General features: G+C 42.0%; 1 protein-coding gene across 3 annotated transcripts in view; it reads left to right on the top strand.

The window, feature by feature from the left end:
- Positions 1 to 20,805, top strand: part of mapk14b (mitogen-activated protein kinase 14b) — a 94,255-nt gene extending 73,450 nt beyond the window's left edge. The window contains exons 9-12 of one of the 3 annotated variants that reach the window (XM_034166983.1): positions 2,023 to 2,102; positions 7,523 to 7,601; positions 19,774 to 19,947; positions 20,093 to 20,805. In XM_034166983.1, coding sequence (XP_034022874.1) covers positions 2,023 to 2,102; positions 7,523 to 7,601; positions 19,774 to 19,947; positions 20,093 to 20,160 — 401 coding nt within the window. In that variant the 3' untranslated portion in view covers positions 20,161 to 20,805. Of the gene's footprint in view, positions 1 to 2,022; positions 2,103 to 6,458; positions 6,821 to 6,841; positions 6,922 to 7,522; positions 7,602 to 19,773; positions 19,948 to 20,092 lie in introns of those variants that run through there. The other 2 variants (XM_034166982.1, XM_034166984.1) reach the window with 2 other exon arrangements.
- Positions 20,806 to 21,069: the final 264 nt, after the last annotated feature.

Here is a 21,069-nt window from a genome sequence, read left to right as displayed (position 1 = left end):
GATATGTATTAATCTCTCATTTTGCTGTCAAGACAGTCTGTATACAGGGTGTCATTTAGTGGGAAAACTTAAAAATTGTTTTGTATGTTATGCATGGGTTGGTACTGTGCCTTTAGTATGACATCGGTGTGTGACTGTCAGACACTTTATCATCAGATCAAATGGAAAAAAAAACTTTTTTTTTTGATATATATAAAGGAGTTTTACAATTTTGTATGATCTGAAAAATGACCAAACATTGTTTGACATGATGTGACCTTAAACGGCACATGTTGAATAAAAACAGTAATATTAATGAGACAAATAATACGTGTTATTGTTAAAAATCTTCATTCACTTCCCAGTGTTGTAATAGTTGTATGACAAGTGTGCCTGTCAGTCAGTTGTAGCTGCACCATATGTGTGCAAGAGTATCATTTACAGTATTTATTATTTTGTAATGGACTGCATGAATGAAACTGAATGAGTTTATGACATACACTTATGTCCATATAAAGCTTCGTGTTGATAGTAACTTTTTTTTTTGACTGTCAGCGTATTGGAGTTGAAAGCATATGTCATAGTGTGTAAACTGTCAGCTTTAGTTTGAGGTGAAATACCTCCTAAATGGATGTTCAGTTTTTAAATGAAAGGCCCTTTTGTGTGTAGCTGTTAATTTGAAAGGGACCAGAAATATTTAGACAATTGAATGCTGCCTTGTTTAACTCACAGATATGTAGTGTTGTCATTCTATGTTCCATTCAAAAATCAGAAGATAAATAGTGTAAAACTAATTTGATGTTTTGTAGTTCAGTTAAATTATTACATGGGCAGTGTGACAGCATGTTAAGCCTGTCTAGACCAGGCCGTAGCCAAAACACTGAAAGACATTGCAGGGAAGGAGGTGAGTGAAGTAAAGCACCAAGATACACAAACTCTGAAGGAGTTGGTCGCTTCAGAGGTTGTGGTACTGCTGCCTGTCTTCACCAAATACAGCTTTATGGTAGAGTAGCATAACTTTCAAAGAGGATATACAGTAGTGTTCAGAATAACAGTAGTGCTATGTGACTAAAAAGATCTAGGTTTTGAGTATATATCGCATACCAGGTATCATGGATCAGTTTGGATATGTCAAAATACTTGAAGAGGTCATGTTGCCTTATGCTGAAGAGGACATGCCCTTGAAATGGGTGTTTCAACAAGACAATGACCCCAAGCACATTATTAAACGAGCAAAATCTTGGTTCCAAACCAACTAAATTAATGCCTCACAGATGTGAAGAAATCATGAAAAATTGTGGTTATACAACTAAATACTAGTTTAGTGATTCACAAGATTGCTAAAAAAAGCAGTTTGAACATAATGGTTTTGAGTTTGTAGCATCAACAGCAGATGCTACTATTATTGTGAGCATCCTCCGAGGCTGGTGATTCCATAATTACTGCCAGGGGTTGTATTATTGTGAACACCCCCTTTTCTACTTTTTTTTACTAATAGCCCAATTTCATAGCCTTAAGAGTGTGCATATCATGAATGCTTGGTCTTGTTGGATTTGTGAGAATCTACTGAATCTACTGGTACCTTGTTTCCCATGTAATAATAAGAAATATACTCAAAACCTGGATTAATCTTTTTAGTCACATAACACTACTGTATAATCTAGGTTTGGGTTGGCTTGAAGCCATGTAGAAGACTGTAGCCAAATCCAACTCTTTCTGGTTATCTCTGTGATATGTAATGCTTCAAATCAGTGTTAAGCAGTGTCTGATTATTTTGATCTCTTAAAAAGTGTGAGACTGCATACAGAGTTGTAAATCATGCATCACTCACCTGATTTAGATGTAATTACTCTAAAGTCAGACTTGACCGTCTGCACTGTAACCTCACATTCAGTGATTCTTTTAGACACTTGTTATTAAATAAATAAATAAATCTGTGTCCAAATATAGATTGACCAAACTGTGGATTGCAACTTTCTGTTCCACGTGTCTCCCATCCTTTACCCTCCTCCCCTCCTGTTTTCCTTCATGTGAGTGTGGTAGACATTGATCAGTTGCAGCTTACTATGAAGCTCGTTGGAGTACCGGGGCCTGAGATCTTGATGAAATTCTCATCTGAGTCTGTGAGTCTCAAACACCATCCTGTTTTGTTGCCTGTGTTTGAGTTGCTTATGTGTTGCTATGGCTAGAGTCTCTTCTCCCACTTTGGACTGTCACTACTACATGCACTCTGTTCCTGTTTTGCTGTGAAGATGTGTAATATTTTAAGGGCTTCATTTGCACATGAGCACTGGGCTTTTGATTCTTGCTTTTCTTGAGCACAGCAGTTGTCAGTTTTGCTGTTCGCGACCCAGAGTGCTGTAGGCTTGTTTACAGTGCATCTGGAAAGTATCCACAGCGCTTCACTTTTTCCACATTTTGTTACAGCCTTATTCAAAATTAATGAAATTCATTTGTCCCCTCAAAATTATACTCACAAAACCCCATAATGACAACATGAATTTTTTTTTTTTTTTTTTGCAAATTTATTAAAAATAAAAAACTAAGAAATCATGTACATAAGTATTCACACCCTTTGCTCAGTACAGTAGAACCTTGGTTTTAGAACTTAATTGGTTCCTAAATGTTGTTCTTAAACCAAGTTGTTCTTAAAGCAACACCAATTTTCTCATAAGAAACAGTATAAAATGGGTTAATCAGTTCCAGGCGCCAAAAGGAACGCTGTGTTTTTACCTTTTTAAACAGCAGTTCAAGCATCAAAGGCAGACATAAACAAAGAATATGCATAGTATCTTATACAAAATTACAAAATACTGTACAGTCATTATAATAAAATAGACAATTTAATTTCACCTTACCTGTACAGAAGATACTTGATGTCAGTTCCTCCATCAACCCCCCCCCCCCCCCCCCCGTTTCTGAAGAAGTTAAAGTTCCTCCATAGACAGCTCAGTACTGTGGTCGCCAGCACTGCTTTTCATTTGTCTAGATCAGCAGCAAGTTTTCCACCTTTTCCAGTGTCTGTGATCTTTGTTTGGCAACATTAACTCCCTTTATCACCACTTTTTTTTCAGTATGGTACAGATTGAAGATTTTGCCAACACACAGATGCCAGACACCACACTCGTTGTATGCTAACCGCGTTAGCACTTTTAGCAGTTCTCGGTAGCTTCACTCATTAGCTCCACTTAATGTATGATTACAGGAAAATGTATGCGGCTGATAACTTTTAATGCCCACAACAAAGTTGTCGGTGAAAAATTGCTGTTTCTTCACCTCTAACCATTAGAACTACCACACAGTCTCCAAACATACGAGGTCTGTTAGAAAAGTATCCGACCTTTTTTTTTTTTTTTTTTTTTTTTTTTTGCAAAAACCTGATGGATTTGAATCACGTGTACTTGCATGAGCCAACCTTGAACCTTCTGGCGCATGCGTGAATTTTTTCACACCTGCCGATTGCGTCAGTTGCTGGCAAACAGCATTTATGTGAGGTCGTCTGTAGTGCTGTCGGTGGATTTTCATTACAAGGAAAATCCATCAGGTTTTTGCAAAAAAAAAAAAAAAAAAAAAAAAAAAAAAAAAGGTCGGATACTTTTCTAACAGACCTCATATGATTGAATAAACATCCGAAGTTGGGCGTATTTGCTTATTGGAGGATTGCAAACCAACACTGCATTATTTCCACCTACTGCAGCGGAGGTGTTAGTGCACCAAGACTTCAAAAAGCAGTGCATTTTTCTTTCAAAAAATATGTTTATGACCTGATTTGTTTGTAAAGAAAGCCATTCGAAAACTGAGGTTCCACTGTACTTTGTTGATGTACCTTTGGCAGCAATTACGGCCTCAAGTCTTCTTGAATATGATGCTACAATTTTGGCACACCTATCTTTGGGCAGTTTTGCCCATTCCTCTTTGCAGCACCTCTCAAGTTCCATCAGGATGGATGTTGAGTGTCGCTGCACAGCCATTTTCAGATCTCTCCAGAGATGTTTAATCAGATTCAGGTCTGGGCTCTAGCTGGGCCACTCAAGCACATTCACAGAGTTGTCCTGAAGCTACTCCTTTGATATCTTGACTGTGTGTTTAGGGTCATTGTCCTGCTGAAAGATGAACTGTCGCCCCATTCTGAGGTCAAGAGTGCTCTGGAGCAGGTTTTCATCCAGGATGTCTCTGTACATTGCTGCATTCATATTTTTGCTGCAGAGATAGCTGTCCTTCTGGAAGGTTCTCCTCTCTTCACAGAGTAAATGCTGGAGCTCTGGCAGAGTGACCATCAGGTTCTTGGTCACCTCCCTGACAAAGTCCCTTCTACCTCGATTGCTCAGTTTACACGGGCGGGCAGCTCTCGGTGGAGTTGAACTTTTTTGATTTGCGGATGATGGAGGCCACTGTGCTCATTGAGACCTTCAAAGCAACAGAAATGTTTCTGTACCCGTTCCCAGATTTGTGCCTCGAGACAGTCCTGTCTCAGAGATCTTCAGACAATTCCTTTGACTTCATGCTTGGCTTTTGTTCTGACATGCATTGTCAACTGTGGGACCTTATATGTAGAGAGGTTTGTACCTTTCCAAATTATGGCCACTCAACTGAATTTAATTCAATTCAATTCAATTTTATTTATATAGCGCCAAATCACAACAAACAGTTGCCCCAAGGCGCTTTATATTGTAAGGCAAGGCCATACAATAATTACGTAAAAACCCCAAAGGTCAAAACGACCCCCTATGAGCAAGCACTTGGCGACAGTGGGAAGGAAAAACTCCCTTTTAACAGGAATAAACCTCCAGCAGAACCAGGCTCAGGGAGGGGCAGTCTTCTGCTGGGACTGGTTGGGGCTGAGGGAGAGAACAAGGAAAAAGACATGCTGTGGAGGGGAGCAGAGATCAATCACTAATGATTAAATGCAGAGTGGTGCATACAGAGCAAAAAGAGAAAGAAACACTCAGTGCATCATGGGAACCCCCCAGCAGTCTAAGTCTATAGCAGCATAACTAAGGGATGGTTCAGGGTCACCTGATCCAGCCCTAACTATAAGCTTTAGCAAAAAGGAAAGTTTTAAGCCTAATCTTAAAAGTAGAGAGGGTGTCTGTCTCCCTGATCCGAATTGGGAGCTGGTTCCACAGGAGAGGAGCCTGAAAGCTGAAGGCTCTGCCTCCCATTCTACTCTTAAAAACCCTAGGAACTACAAGTAAGCCTGCAGTCTGAGAGCGAAGCGCTCTATTGGGGTGATATGGTACTATGAGGTCCCTAAGATAAGATGGGACCTGATTATTCAAAACCTTATAAGTAAGAAGAAGAATTTTAAATTCTATTCTAGAATTAACAGGAAGCCAATGAAGAGAGGCCAATATGGGTGAGATATGCTCTCTCCTTCTAGTCCCCGTCAGTACTCTAGCTGCAGCATTTTGAATTACCTGAAGGCTTTTCAGGGAACTTTTAGGACAACCTGATAATAATGAATTACAATAGTCCAGCCTAGAGGAAATAAATGCATGAATTAGTTTTTCAGCATCACTCTGAGACAAGACCTTTCTAATTTTAGAGATATTGCGTAAATGCAAAAAAGCAGTCTTACATATTTGTTTAATATGTGCTTTGAATGACATATCCTGATCAAAAATGACTCCAAGATTTCTCACAGTATTACTAGAGGTCAGGGTAATGCCATCCAGAGTAAGGATCTGGTTAGACACCATGTTTCTAAGATTTGTGGGGCCAAGTACAATAACTTCAGTTTTATCTGAGTTTAAAAGCAGGAAATTAGAGGTCATCCAATTTACCCCAGGTGGACTCCAATTAAGCTGTAGAAACATCTCAAGGATGACCAGTGGAAACAGGATGCACCTGAGCTCAATTTTGAGCTTCATGAAAATTCAGTAAGGTATCTTATATATTATATTCCAATTCTAAGGTGGAACTATGCCAGTATACAAAGGTATATCTAAAAAGGAAGAGTAAAATAGGAGAGTAGAAAAGAGTAGAGTAGAGCCACTTAGGTGGAGAACCAGGGACGGTAGGTTAAAAAGCTTTTTTATCCCATGGGAACTCCCCCTACCCACCCAAGCAGCTCAGGAAAAAAGGTATATATAATATAATAAGTAATAACACATAAGGATAAGACATCACAGGAGAAGCTTGATAAAGACGGTGAATACCCATGTACATGTTATTTCTTAGGGTTTTATTATTATTATTAATTCATTTGCAAAAATCTTTAAAAAAATAATCACATTGTCATTATGGGGTCTTGTTGGTGGAATTTTGAGGAGAAAAATTAATTTCATCCATTTTGGAATAAGGCTGTAACATAAAATGTGGAAAAAGTAAAGTGCTGTGAATACTTTCCGGAGGCACTGAACTCATTCATTTATTTTGTACCTCTCCCTGATCATCTCAGGCCTGATTCGTGAGGCTACAATGAGCCAATTACATTAGCTAACAAAGAGAACACATCTGATTTAATTCCTTATGTGTAGATAAAGTGGCGAGACATGGAAAATGAGCAGAATGTGGGGTCCCGAGGAGCAGGATTGAGAACCTCTACCTTGTGACTTATGACGTGACAATCGTCTTATAGGACAGGTACGATGCTTCCAGTGCAACCCGGGTTAGAGTATGGATATCACACTGAATAGATTATTTTACCGTATAATCGGGCCATCTAGGTTTGCTTTGTTATAACACAAAAACGTTCTTCCTTCATCCATCATCCTCACCGTGTGTTTGTTCCCTCCCTTTAGCCCTGCTCTGACACTTCCTCCCCCCTGACCAGTTGCCAGACATAAGCTATCCTCACCGTCCATGCTTTTTTGACATGCTGACATCCATGTTATGATGCCCCTTAACTCAGACGCTATAGATATAAACCAGCTGCAGCAGATAATGCGCCTGACGGGGACGCCCCCAGCCTCCCTCATAAGCAGGATGCCCAGCCATGAGGTGAGACAATCCTCCACCTTCCAATGTGCTGTGGCTCTGTCTCTCTCTCGCGCTCTCTTTCTGCCTCTCTCTCTGTCGCTCTCTCTCCGCAACAGAACCGGAGCTGAGCCACAGCCATCCGCCAGTCAGTACCCACAATCCTCTTTACATTCAAGACAGACGTGTATCAGTAGCCGTCAACATTCTGACCAGTGTCTCTGCATCCTCTGCGTTTTAGTCTCTCCTTTCACTCCACTTATTCTTTATTCTCTCTGACTCACCATGCTCCTTACATCAAGGCTTCCCAGAGTGCTTTCCTAGTGCCACTGTATTTTGACGAGTTACCTGTGGCCTTGGTTCTTGATCCCTCTGAATAATGTACTACTTGTGTGATTTGAATGTGAATTAAAAAGTTTAAAAAAAAATTTTAATGCATGCTTTTCTGGGTCGATTTATGCACACTGAAGTGTATGAATGTAATCGCTCTATATTCATGAGGGAAAATTCAATCAAAATAAGTGTAACATGATTCTAAATTCTGAGCTGTCATTAAAAAGAGTTGCCTTTTCATATTGTATTATTATGAAAATCAATTCATCACATTTGTTGATCATTTTTACAGGCGAGGAACTACGTTAAATCACTTGCCCACATGCCTAAGATGAACTTTGCTGACGTGTTCATTGGGGCCAACCCACTTGGTAAGTTTTCTATCTGGCACCAGACACTGTTCAGCTACTCCTGACTCAGTGGAGACATCTAATGGAAGACGAAAGCCACTGCTTTTTCTTTCTGTAGTAGCTTGTATTAGTTATCCACCTCTGGAGGTTTGTCACACCACTACGTCAGTTGGTGGAGATAATTACAGGCACTTACAGTACTGTACAAAGGTTTTAGGCATTCCAGTCTTGGCAAGAATATTTTTACTTGTTTTTCCCTTGATGTACTGTGTCGACAGAAAATCAGATTTGGAAAATCTAAACAATCCTATTCCAGTTTAAATAAATAAATTCACCTAAAAGCAATACAGTAAACCTTGCATATAATAGATTCAGGGGGATCGCCGAATTTTGCCCGTTATTTTGTCCATTATAATCGAAATCCATTATATGTATAAAACAGACAAAATCTGTTATGTAGAAAATGGACAAAATCCGTTGTACATATGTAACAGATTAGATACAGCCAGGAGGAGCCAAACGATTCATGGGAAATGCTCAGCACCAATTAGGTTTATATATTTCCTTGATTAAAAGCCTGACCTTGAATCGGGACCTGCCTCATTTAATGAGTGGGTCAAAACGGCGTCTGAAAAAAATAAGCATGCCTTAAATAAGCGCCAGCCAATATGTGCATTAAAAAGATTACATTTGGTTGAGTCACTCTATTTTGTAAGTCCGCTGCAGAGTGGTATCTTAAAATTCTAAAGCCTGGTTTATGCTTCTCCAACTCTGTGGTCAGGCAATGATGTTGACGTGCACGTGACTCTTTAAAGTTCTCTGTCTCTGGGAGGTGGCTGTGTCTTTTAAAGTTCTCTGTCAATTTGCCACAGGAACAGAAGCTTTTTCTGGATTAATTTGTCCCTCAATGAGCTCAATCATCAACCTCCAAACCAACAGTATAGTACGTACAATTTCTTCCATGAATTGCGAGGCATCTTTTTCTGACTCATTGTGAAGTTTGCTGACTTTTCTACCGAACGTATTTGATCCATAATCGAAATGTGATCTGCATGCGTACGGCAAAAGCTTTTAAAATATGATGGGAGAAGTGAAAATATAAAAGTGACAAATCGCAGCCTTTGCAGTCTCCGTCATTTAGCAGGTGCACACCATGGGGAGGGTTCACAGCCCCGCAGAGGTCTGTGATCTAAAGCGTCATCTTTGGTTCGTCACACCCAGCGATATGTGTGAAACTTAACACCATATTACAGTGCAGGCAACAAGCATCATTTTAAGAATCACCGGACTTGAATAAAGGCCTTTTTTAGGTCCTGTGTCTGAGCACAGTTTGGAAAATATAAATGAATGGTCTTTTAATCACAGAAATATGGTACCCACTTTCCTCGAATCAGCTAGTGTCAGTGCTGAACTTCATTTTGTACCTCTTTTACTGGACACGTCCAGACTGCTTTGTCCGGTATATATGGGGAGTTTTTAACGGAAATACATTGTGATCGGATGGGACGTTTTGTCCAATGTGAGTGAAAATCCGTTACACAAAATCCATTATATACAGTGTTTATTACATAGAAATTCATACAAACGCATTGGTACTTTTGCGCTTTTCTGGCGAGTGCAAATATCTAGTTTATACAGTGACTGTTTAGGTGAGTTTTACTGGATATAGCTGAGTACATACAGTTGTATGCAAAAGTTTGGGCAACCCTGATAATTTTCATGATTTTCCTTTATAAATCATTGGTTGTCTGGATCTGAAATCTCAGTAAAATATATCATATAGCAGACGAACACACTGATATTTGAGAAGTGAAATGAAGTTTCTACTATTTACAGAAAGTGTGCAATAATTATTTAAACAAAATTAGGCAGGTGCATAAATTTGGGCACCCTTGTCATTTATTGATTTGAATACATTTAGCACTAAATATTGGAACACAAAATTGGTTTGGTAAGCTCATTGACCCGTGACTTCCTTACACAGGTGAATCCAGTTATGAGAAAGGGTATTTAAGGTGGCCATTTGCAAATGTTTCCCATCTTTGCATCCCTTCTAATGAGTGGCAACAAGGGAGCCTCTAAACGCCTCTCAAATGATCTGAAAACAAAGATTGTTCAACATCATGGTTTAGGGGAAGGATACAAAAAGCTTTCTCCGAGATTTGAGCTGTCAGTTTCCATTGTGAGGAACATAGTGAGGAAATGGAAGACCGCAGGCACAGTACTAGTTACGGCCTGAACTGGCAGGCCAAGAAAAATCTCAAATAAGCTGAAGCAAAGGATGGTGAGAAGAGTCATACTAAACCCACAGACCTGCTCCAAAGACCTACAACATGATCTTGCTGCAGATAGTGTGTCTGTGCATCGTTCAACTATATAGCACACTTTGCACAAAGAGATGCTGTATGACGCTGTAATGCAGAGGAAGCCTTTTCTGCATACACACCAGAAACAGAGTCGCTTGAGGTATGTTAAAGCACATTTGGACACGCAGCTTCATTTTGGAATAAGGTGCTGTGGACTGATGAAACTAAAATTGAGTTATTTGGACATAACAAGGGGTGGTATGCATGGCTGAAAAAGAACACAGCATTCCAAGAATAACACTTGCTACCTACAGTAAAATTTGGAGGTGGTTCCATCATGCTGTGGGACTGTGTGGCCAGTGCAGGTACTGGGAATCTTGTTAAAGTTGAGGGTCACATGGATTCCAGTCAATATCAGCAGATTATTGAGAACAATGTTCATGAATCAGTGACAAAGTTGAAGTTGCGCCGGGGGTTTCAACAAGAAGACCCTAAACACTGCTCAAAATCTAATAAGACATTCATGCAGAGGAACAAGTACAAGGTTCTGGAATGGCCATCTCAGTCCCCAGACCTGAATGTTATTGAAAATCTGTGGTTTGATTTTAAGCGGACTGTCCGTGCTCAGAAACCAACAAACCTGACTGAATTATTGATGTTTTGTAAAGAAGAATCCAGACTCTCATTGGAAGCTATAGAAAGTGTTTAGAGGCTGTTATTTCTGCAAAAGGAGGATCTACTAAATATTGATGTATTTTTTTTTCTGTTGGGATGCCCAAATTTATGCACCTGTCTAATTTTGTTTAAAGAACTATTGCACACTTTCTGTAAATCCTATGAACTTCATTTCACTTCTCAAATATCACTGTGTTTGTCTGCTATATGATATATTTAACTGAAATTGCTGATCCATACAACAAATGATCTATAAAGGAAAATCAGGGAAATCATCAGGGTTGCAAAACTTTTACATACTACTGTAAGTATTTAGACAGTTTAATTTCAAGTCCATTGTGGATTGTACAGAGGCAAAGTTGCAATAAAGATGCGCTTGTAGTGTAGACCTTCAGCTTTACTTCAAGGGGTTTAACAAAAGTTTCACATTCACTTTCAAGGAATCGCCGTATCTGGGTTTTGGAATGGTCAGGGCATTCCGTGCGAAATTCTGCCTGAAGAGGGGATGGGCCAATGCAGGAGTGCGTGGCCAAAATTACGTTCTTCGCAGTGCCCTCCCCTCCATATATTTCAGTAAAATGTCTGATTTCATGACAAATAACTTGCCCGTTTAGTGCCAGATCTCATGTTGCAAACTCTCAAATTGACATTGTTGTGCAGCTACCACCGATATATATATAAAAAAAAAAATTTAAATGTGTGCTTGTGTAAAATTCATGAAAAAATTCTCCATGCAAAACAAAAGTTATTGTGGCTAAGCCATTTGCAGAACTCTGAAAAGACCAGTGCACATTGATTATGTCGTCAGGTAATATGCAGAAGTGACAAGAAGAACCTTATGGATAAACCTAATGCTAACATGATTTTTTTTGCTTTTTATGGTGTGTTGAGGTTACAAAATTAATTTAGTAAATTAAATTAATTGCCTATTCTGGGTAGGGAATGCGGTCTTGCCCCAAGTGAAGGAGTTCATGTACCTCGGGGTCTTGTTCACGAGCGAGGGGACAGTGGAGCGTGAGATTGGCTGGAGAATTGGTACAGCAGGAGTGGTGTTGCATTCGCTCTACCATACTGTTGTGACGAAAAGGAGCTAAGCCAAAAGGCGACGCTCTCGATCTACTGGTCAGTCTTTGTTACTACTCTCACCTATGGTCGTGAGGGTTGGTCATCTGTGGGGAGCTCAGAGTAGAACTGCTGCTCCTTCACGTTGAAAGGAGCCGGCTGAGGTGGTTTGGGCATCTGCTAAGGATGCCTCCTGGGTGCCTCCCTGTGGAGGTGTTCCAGGCACGTCCATCTGGAGAGGAGACCCCGGGTTAGACCCAGGACTAGGTGGAGAGATTATATCACCACACTGGACTGGGAAGGCCTCAGGATTCCCCAGTCAGAGGTGGCCAGTGTGGCCCGGGAATGGGAAGTCTGGGGTCCCCTGCTGGAGCTGTTGCACCCGCGACCCGATCTCGGATAAGCGGTTGAAGATGAGTGAGTGACATAGGTTTTTCCCACACAGTAAATGTTGAGATTATCTCAACAATAGTGTTCATATCTCTGCTTTTGAGGTTAAAAGACACCGAGAAAAAGCTGGACAGAAGGGTTTCACAATCCTGATACTTTGCAGAAGAAAAAAAGATCCAAGTCTTTATGGTCCTGAAGCTTGGTTCCTGTTTCAGAGGATCCTCGGGTACTGTTGGAATGACTTTGTTTCAAAGAAACAGTTACTTTTGTGCAGCAGATAACAGAATATTTACAGAGGAATCCTTCAAATGGTAATACAAGCACCAAAGTTGGCACAAATAATCCTTAGGCATTACTCTGTTGAGAAAAACCAGTAGCCACTTGAAATTTCAGTAGGCGGCCAGGTAGTCAATTGAAGAATTACACAGGGGTCAAAATTTAAAAATGTTACAATCATATTGAAGCTAAACCACATTACTTGTCTGATCATAAACATTCCAAAAAGGTATAGTTTGGACTATCTATGACTGAATGTTATGGGTTTAAACCGCAAGAATGGTGACAAAGGTCAGTTCCAGTTTGTACAGGGGTCAGAAGTAAAAGTTGCTCCAAATATTGTAAAACGTGATGCAAATTATTGGTTGAGTTAATAGGGTTTTAAAAAGGAATAGTTTGCACCATATGTCATGCTTAGTTATCACGTTACAGGGCAACATATAGTGAGAAAAATAAGTATTTGAACACCCTGCGATTTTGAAAGTTCTCCCACTTAGAAATCATGGAGGGGTCTGAAATTTTCATCTTAGGTGCATGTCCACTGTGAGAGACATAATCTAAAAAAAATAAAATAAAATCCATAAATCACAATGTATGATTTTTTTTAAATTTATTTGTATGCTACTGCTGCAAATAAGTATTGCAACACCTGTGAAAAATCAGTGTTAATATTTGGTACATTAGCTTTGTTTGCAATTACAGAGGTCAAACGTTTCCTGTAGTTTTTCACCAGGTTTGCACACACTGCAGCAGGGATTTTGGTCCACTCCTCCACACAGATCTTCTCTTGATCAGCCAGGTTACTGGGCTGTCGCTAAGAAACAGAGTTTGAGCTCCCGCCAAAGATTTTGTATTGGGTTTAGGTCTGGAGACTGGCTAGGCCACTCCAGAACCTTGATATGCTTTTTACGGAGCCACTCCGTGGTTATCCTGGCTGTGTGCTTTGGGTCATTGTCATGTTGGAAGACCCATCCACGACCCATCTTCAATGCTCTAACTGAGGGAAGGAGGTTGTTCCCCAAAATCTCGCAATACATGGCCCCGGTCATCCTGTCCTTAATACAGTGCAGTCGTCCTGTCCCATGTGCAGAAAAACACCCCCAAAGCATGGTGCTACCACCCCCATGCTTCACAGTAGGGACTGTGTATTTGGGATGGTACTCAGCATTCTTCTCCCTCCAAACACGGCGAGTGGAATTAAGACCAAAAAGTTCTATTTTTTTGGTCTGACCACATAACTTTCTCCCATGACTCCTCTAGATCATCCAAATGGTCATGGGCAAACTTAAGATGGGCCTGGACATGTGCTGATTTAAGCCTGGGAACCTTCGGTGCCATGCATGATTTTAACCCATGATGTCTTAGTGTATTATCCACAGTAACCTTGGAAACAGTGGTGCCAGGTCTCTTCGGGTCATTGACCAGCTCCTCCCGTGCAGTTCTGGGCTGATTCCTCACCTTTCTTAGGATCATTGATATGCCACGAGGTGGGATCTTGCATGGAGCCCCAGTCTGAGGGAGATTGACAGTCATATTTAGCTTCTTCCATTTTCTAATAATTGCTGTAACAGTTGATCTTTTTTCACCAAGCTGCTTGGCAATTGCCCCGTAGCCCTTTCCAGCCTTGTGAAGGTCTACAATTTTGTCTCTGGTGTCTTTGAACAGCTCTTTGGTCTTAGCCATGTTAGTAGTTGAGTTTTACTGATTGTGTGGGGTGGACAGGTGTCTTTATGCAGCTAACGACCTCAAATAGGTGCTTCTAATTTGGAATAATAAGTGGAGTGGAGGTGGACATTTTAGAGGCGGACTAACAGGTCTTTGAGGGCCAGAATTTTTGCTGATTGGCAGGTGTTGAAATACTTATTTGCAGCACTAACATGCAAATAAATTATTTAAAAAAAAAATCATACATTATGATTTCCGATTTTTTTTTTTTTTTATGTCTCTCACAGTGGACATGCACCTAAGATGAAAATTTCACAGGGTGTTCAAATACTTATTTTCCTCACTGTCACATACCAGAGAATATAATGGACGTCGACATTGTTTAACCTTTACCTTGCAGACCAAGCAGTCAACACAGTCAAAACTATTACATTTATTAATCCTATTAGTTTTTCAAAAGAGTAGCGTCTAAGGTGTATTTGTGCCGAATTTGGTGCTTGTATCACCATGTGAAGGATTGTTTCAGTTATCTGCTGCACTACTTAGGGAGACTCTGATGAGGGGCATCTCTTGCATTGGGGATGAGCCAGTTGTCTGGCTGAGTGATTGCTTTTCAGGACTCCGTTAAATGATGTAGTAGATGTGCCATCGTGCAACACCAGCACATGCTCCCAGACCTGACTTGGACTTTGACAATGGAGGGACTATACACACAAATGGCTGTAATTCCTCAATGGTTCATGCAATATTTTTACCTCTGCCAAGGAGGTTATATTTTTGGTCGGGTTTGTCTGTCTGTCTGTCTGTCAGCAGGATAACTCAAAAAGTTTTGAATGGATTTTGATGAAATTTTGTGGAGTGGTTGGAAATGACAAGAGGAACAAGTGATTAAATTTTAGTGGTGATCCAGATCACGATCCGGAGCCCAATGCTAACGCGTTAGCATGTCTATGGCATTTTCAATGTTAAAAGTTAGCATTAAGCAGTTGCAGCTGTCGTCACGTTCGAGTGCATTTGTTTTCAAATTGTAATATTTCTTAAATTTATTACCTCCGCCAAGGAGGTTATGTTTTCGGTCGCATTTGCTCTCATTTCTAGAAATCTGGCCAATTTTCTTAAATCCTCCAAACCGTGACTATCCAGGGTTGGGACCAGGAAGCAGAGTTGTAGTCTTACACACCTCTCTGCAGCTTCTCTCCCCCTGCCATCCCCTCATTACCCCATCCCCGCAGAGACGGTGCCTGCTCCCAGACCACCAATAACCAGCAAAAATCTATTTAAGCATAAAAATTCAAAAAGAAAAAATAATATAGCACCTTCAACTGCACCACAGACTAAAACAGTTAAATGTGGTCTATTAAACATTAGGTCTCTCTCTTCTAAGTCCCTGTTAGTAAATGATATAATAATTGATCAACATATTGATTTATTCTGCCTTACAGAAACCTGGTTACAGCAGGATGAATATGTTAGTTTAAATGAGTCAACACCCCCGAGTCACACTACCTGCCAGAATGCTCGTAGCACGGGCCGAGGCGGAGGATTAGCAGCAATCTTCCATTCCAGCTTATTAATTAATCAAAAACCCAGACAGAGCTTTAATTCATTTGAAAGCTTGACTCTTAGTCTTGTCCATCCAAATTGGAAGTCCCAAAAACCAGTTTTATTTATTATCTATCGGCCACCTGGTCGTTACTGTGGCTCCTCTCCTGTGGAACCAGCTCCCAATTCAGATCAGGGAGACAGACACCCTCTCTACTTTTAAGATTAGGCTTAAAACTTTCCTTTTTGCTAAAGCTTATAGTTAGGGCTGGATCAGGTGACCCTGAACCATCCCTTAGTTATGCTGCTATAGACTTAGACTGCTGGGGGGTTCCCATGATGCACTGAGTGTTTCTTTCTCTTTTTGCTCTGTATGCACCACTCTGCATTTAATCATTAGTGATTGATCTCTGCTCCCCTCCACAGCATGTCTTTTTCCTGGTTCTCTCCCTCAGCCCCATCCAGTCCCAGCAGAAGACTGCCCCTCCCTGAGCCTGGTTCTGCTGGAGGTTTCTTCCTGTTAAAAGGGAATTTTTCCTTCCCACTGTTGCCAAGTGCTTGCTCACAGGGGGTCGTTTTGACCGTTGAGGTTTTTACGTAATTATTGTATGGCCTTGCCTTACAATATAAAGCGCCTTGGGTCAACTGTTTGTTGTGATTTGGCGCTATATAAATAAAATTGAATTGATTGATTGATTGTTTGTTTTTCTGTCTGTTTGTCAGCAGGATAACTCAAAAAGTTTTGAACAGAGTGGTGGAGTGGTTGGAAATGACAAGAGGAACAAGTGATTGAATTTTAGTGGTGATCCGGATCACGATGCGGATCCGGGAATTTTTCAAAGGATTCCTCACCATTGCGGGATAGGGGGAATTTTGACATTCTAGTTTCTAACTCCGCAAAAACAAGGCAGAAAGGCTTGAAAAAAATTAGGGTGTAACATAGTCAAATGTTCTATCAAACAACAAAGTTTGGTGATGATCTGAGCCAGATTCCGGATCTGGTGATCCAGAATATGCAAAAATATAGGGAAAAAATAGAAAATGTGTCAGTGTGAGGTGACAAATGAATCTAGAGATGCACAGCTAACACCAAATTGTAGCTGAATCTGTACTGATTCAGTAAGGTGTCATCAGATTTGATGTAGCTTCAAATGTTATGGAGCTAGATTCAGAAGAAAACCGCCATTACCGAAAAATCATTTTTATACAATAACTTTTGAACTAATAAAGACAAAAATGATTCCAAGTTCTAGTGGTATGTTTTCATGGTCAAGGATGTCAAATATAAAGGCAAGAAAAGTGTATGTATCATTGTTTTGGTTGTAACACTGAATTGTTGAATAGATCACTGTGCCAAGGAGGTAATCTCTTTAGGGTCAGTGACTCTATGGCCTTGTTTAGAGAAGTGTTTCATAAATGTTAAAAAAAATTATATATTTGCAGTTTAGTTGAATAATAAATTGAATTTTGTCTCATTTGTTTTTGTCTATAAGCACATGCAATATCGATATCAGTGCTCAGATGACAGTAGCTTCTGGGAAAGGTGCAAGTTGCAATAAACTGTGATGCCAAGCGCTAAGGATACATGCTATCCAGTCACAGCTGATGAAACTTTTTTACTACTGAGCAAACATCATTGTTAGACTTTTTTAGATTCAGTGATTCCATGGCGTGGCGTTATGTTATGGCGTCAATGACCCCATGGCCTTGGCGGAGGTTTGCACTCTCTGAGTGCTTCTAGTTGTTAAAGGTTTTGAATCAAAGCTGAAAGTATACACTACAAAGCACATTACAGTGTTAGATATTTAGCATTTTTCATTATTTTAAAAAATCTGGCGCATTATCCATCCATCCATACATACATACATTTTCTTCCGCTTTATCCAGAGTTGGGTCGCGGGGGCAGCAGCTCAAGCAAAGCCGCCCAGACCTCCCGATCCACACACACCTCCCCCAGCTCCTCCGGGGGAACCCCAAGGCGTTCCCAAGCCACCCGAGAGATGTAGTCCCTCCAGCGTGTCCTGGGTCTTCCCCGGGGCCTCCTCCCAATGGGACGTGCCCGGAACACCTCTCCAGCGAGGCGTCCAAGAGGCATCCGGAAAAGATGCCCGAGCCACCTCAACTGACTCCTTTCGACGTGGAGGAGCAGCGGCTCGACTCCGAGCTCGTCCCGAGTGACCGAGCTCCTCACCCTATCTCTAAGGGAGCGCCCAGCCACCCTGCGGAGGAAACTCATCTCGGCCGCTTGTACCCGCGATCTCGTTCTTTCGGTCATGAGCCAAATCTCATGACCATAGGTGAGGATCGGAACGTAAATCGATCGGTAAATCGAGAGCTATGCCCCCCTACTCAGCTCTCTCTTCACCACGACGGTCCGATACAGCGACCGCATCACTGCAGACGCTGCACCGATCCGTCTATCGATCTCACGCTCCATCCGTCCCTCACTCGTGAACTTAAACTCCTCCACTTGAGGCAAGGACACTCCACCGACGTGAAGAGGGCAAAGCACCTTTTTCCGGTCGAGAACCATGGCCTCCTATTTGGAGGTGCTGATTTTCATCCGGGACGCCTCACACTCGGCTGCAAACTGCCCCAGTGCACGCAGAAGGTCCTGATTTGACGAAGCCAACAGAACCACATCATCCACAAACAGCAGAGACGAGATTCTGTGGTTCCCAAACCAGACCCCCTCTACACCCTGGCTGCGCCTAGAAATTCTGTCCATAAAAATCATGAACAGAACCAGTGACAAAGGGCAGCCCTGGCGGAGGCCAACGTGCGCTGGAAACAGGTTTGACTTACTACCGGCAATGCGAACCAAGCTCCTGCTGCGGTCGTACAGGGACCGGATAGCCCTTAGCAAAGGACCCCGGACCCCATACTCCCGGAGCACTCCCCACAGGGTGCCCCGAGGGACACAGTCGAACGCCTTCTCCAGATCCACAAAACACATGTGGACTGGTTGGGCGAACTCCCATGAACCCTCGAGCACCCGATAGAGCGTGTAGAGCTGGTCCAGTGTGCTGCGACCAGGACGAAAACCACACTGCTCCTCCTGAATCTGAGGTTCGACCATCGGTCGAATTCTCCTCTCCAGTACTCTGGAATAGACCTTACCAGGGAGGCTATAGTTGGAACACACTCTCCGGTCCCCCTTCTTAAACAGAGGAACCACCACCCCGGTCTGCCACTCCAGAGGCACTGTCCCCGATCGCCACGCGATGTTGCAGAGGCGTGTCAGCTAAGACAGTCCCAGAACATCCAGAGACTTAAGGTACTCAGGATGGATTTCATCCACCCCAGGAGCCTTGCCACTGAGGAGCTTTCTAACCACCTCGGTGACTTCTGCCTGGGTAATGGATGAGTCCGCCTCGGAGTCCCCAGTCTCTGCTTCCTCTTCAGAAGATGTGACGATGGGATTGAGGAGATCCTCGAAGTACTCCTTCCACCATCCAACAACATCCCCAGTCAGGGTCAACAGCTCCCCACCCGCACCATAAACAGTGCCGGTGGAGAGCTGCTTCCGCCTCCTGAGGCATCGGATGGTTTGCCAGAACCTCTTCGAGGCCGACCAATAGTCCTCCTCCATAGCCTCCCCGAACTCCTCCCAGACCCGAGTTTTTGCCTCTGCGACCGCACGGGCTGCGGCACGCTTGGCCTGCCGGTACCTGTCAGCTGCCTCTGGGGTCCCACCTACCAACAAAGATAAGTAGGACTCCTTCTTCAGCTTGACAGCATCCCTTACTTCCGGTGTCCACCACTGGGTTCGGGGATTGCCGCCGCGACAGGCACCAGAGACCTTCCAACCACAACTACGAGCGGCCGCATCAACAATGGAGGTGGAGAACATGGTCCACTCGGACTCCATGTCTCCAACCTCCCCCGGGATCTGGGAGAAGCTCTCCCGGAGGTGGGAGTTGAAGATCTCCCTGACAGAGGGTTCCACCAATCGTTCCCAGCAGACCCTCACGATACGTTTGGGCCTGCCAGGTCTGACCGGCTTCCTCCCCTCCCAGCGGATCCAACTCACCACCAGTTGGTGATCGATCTGTCGACCCTTTTCCACTGTAGATCTGGCGCATTAAATGTACCTTAAACCTTTGTACAGTGAAAGCTAAAAGTACAGTTTTAACATCACATTGAATGACGTTTTTAACTAAACCTTGTTACCAGTTTAGTCTTATTGACCTTTGTCTGCTCATTTTCTCTCATTTCTTCTTTTTGTCGTGCTGGGTCTTACACTCTGTTCTCCACGTTTTCCTCCTCTGATCAAGCGGTGGACTTGCTGGAAAAAATGCTGGTGCTCGACACAGACAAGCGGATCACAGCATCTGAGGCTCTGGTCCACCCTTACTTCGCCCAGTACCACGATCCAGACGATGAGCCTGAAGCAGAACCTTATGACCAGAGCTTTGAAAGCCGAGAGCTGGAAATTGAGGAGTGGAAGTGTAAGTGTTGAAACTGTGGATTGAAGCCCGCTGACCCTCAGCACTGCTGGGGTGGCGGGGCGGGGATGGGGCTCTGAACGGAATAATTAGCAAAATTCCACACAGGTGATTTCATTTGTTCAAACATTTTTTCTCTCTCTCTTAGATTTAACTTATGAGGAAGTACTGAGCTTTGAGCCACCATCGTTTGATGAAGATGAAATGGAATCATGAGGAGGAACAGCTTTCTTCTGTCAATCGTTTTCCAGACACTTAAGGACTCAGTTTCATTTTGACTATCCGCCACTGTCTTCACACACATGCATAACTATGACATTCAAGTGCCTGCCATTATTCATTTCTTGGGGATGTAGAGTTTTCAGGGATAAAGCTGACACCTGTCCATCCCATCCCACACCTTGCTGTGTTTTATTATTGTTTACTGTTATTATTTTGCCACCAAATGCAAAGAAGCAGACTTGGAATCTCCTTATACTTTTAGTGAGCGCTTACCTCTGACATAATTCTTTATTTTCCTTTGACTTGCAAAATTTGTAATCATCTCAGTCATCAGTATCATAAAAATCAGAGAAATTGAAGTGCTGATACGTGTTTTATGAAGTATTTGCTTTTGGCAGTAATTTTAACAGAATAGCAAGGATTAAAAACTGGATTAAAATGTTTCAACACCTTTGTGAATCTAAAGCCAACTTTACCTCCAAAGATTACATTTAACCCCATCTCTTCCTACCAGTGATTATAATTGTGTAAATATGATGGCCAACAGTATTTGTACAAATAAGTATTTTAGACAAAACATTTAACCATATTTGTGTACATGCAGAGGCACAAATTGGCTGACTCCCCTTTTCCACTGTAGAAACATCTGACTATATTTCACCTTAAAATATAATTTAATATAAATATTAATAGCGAAGGATACCTTTATGTAAAATAATAATTGGCTTCTCAATTGGCATATTTGACTTATTGATGTGACTTCCTGTTCTATGAGAACTCCAGAAAATTCTATAGGATTTTTTAAAATTTGTATTTCCTAGAGCAGTGATTCTCAACCGGGGTGCCGCGGCACCCTAGGGTGCCGTGATCGATCGTCAGGGGTGCCGTGGGTATTTTTCATAT

This window comes from Thalassophryne amazonica, chromosome 3, assembly GCF_902500255.1.
Source record: "Thalassophryne amazonica chromosome 3, fThaAma1.1, whole genome shotgun sequence".
NCBI classification, from domain to species: Eukaryota; Metazoa; Chordata; class Actinopteri; order Batrachoidiformes; family Batrachoididae; genus Thalassophryne; species Thalassophryne amazonica.
Note: the sequence above shows the minus strand (reverse complement) of the source record. Positions and strands in the feature narration are given on the sequence as shown.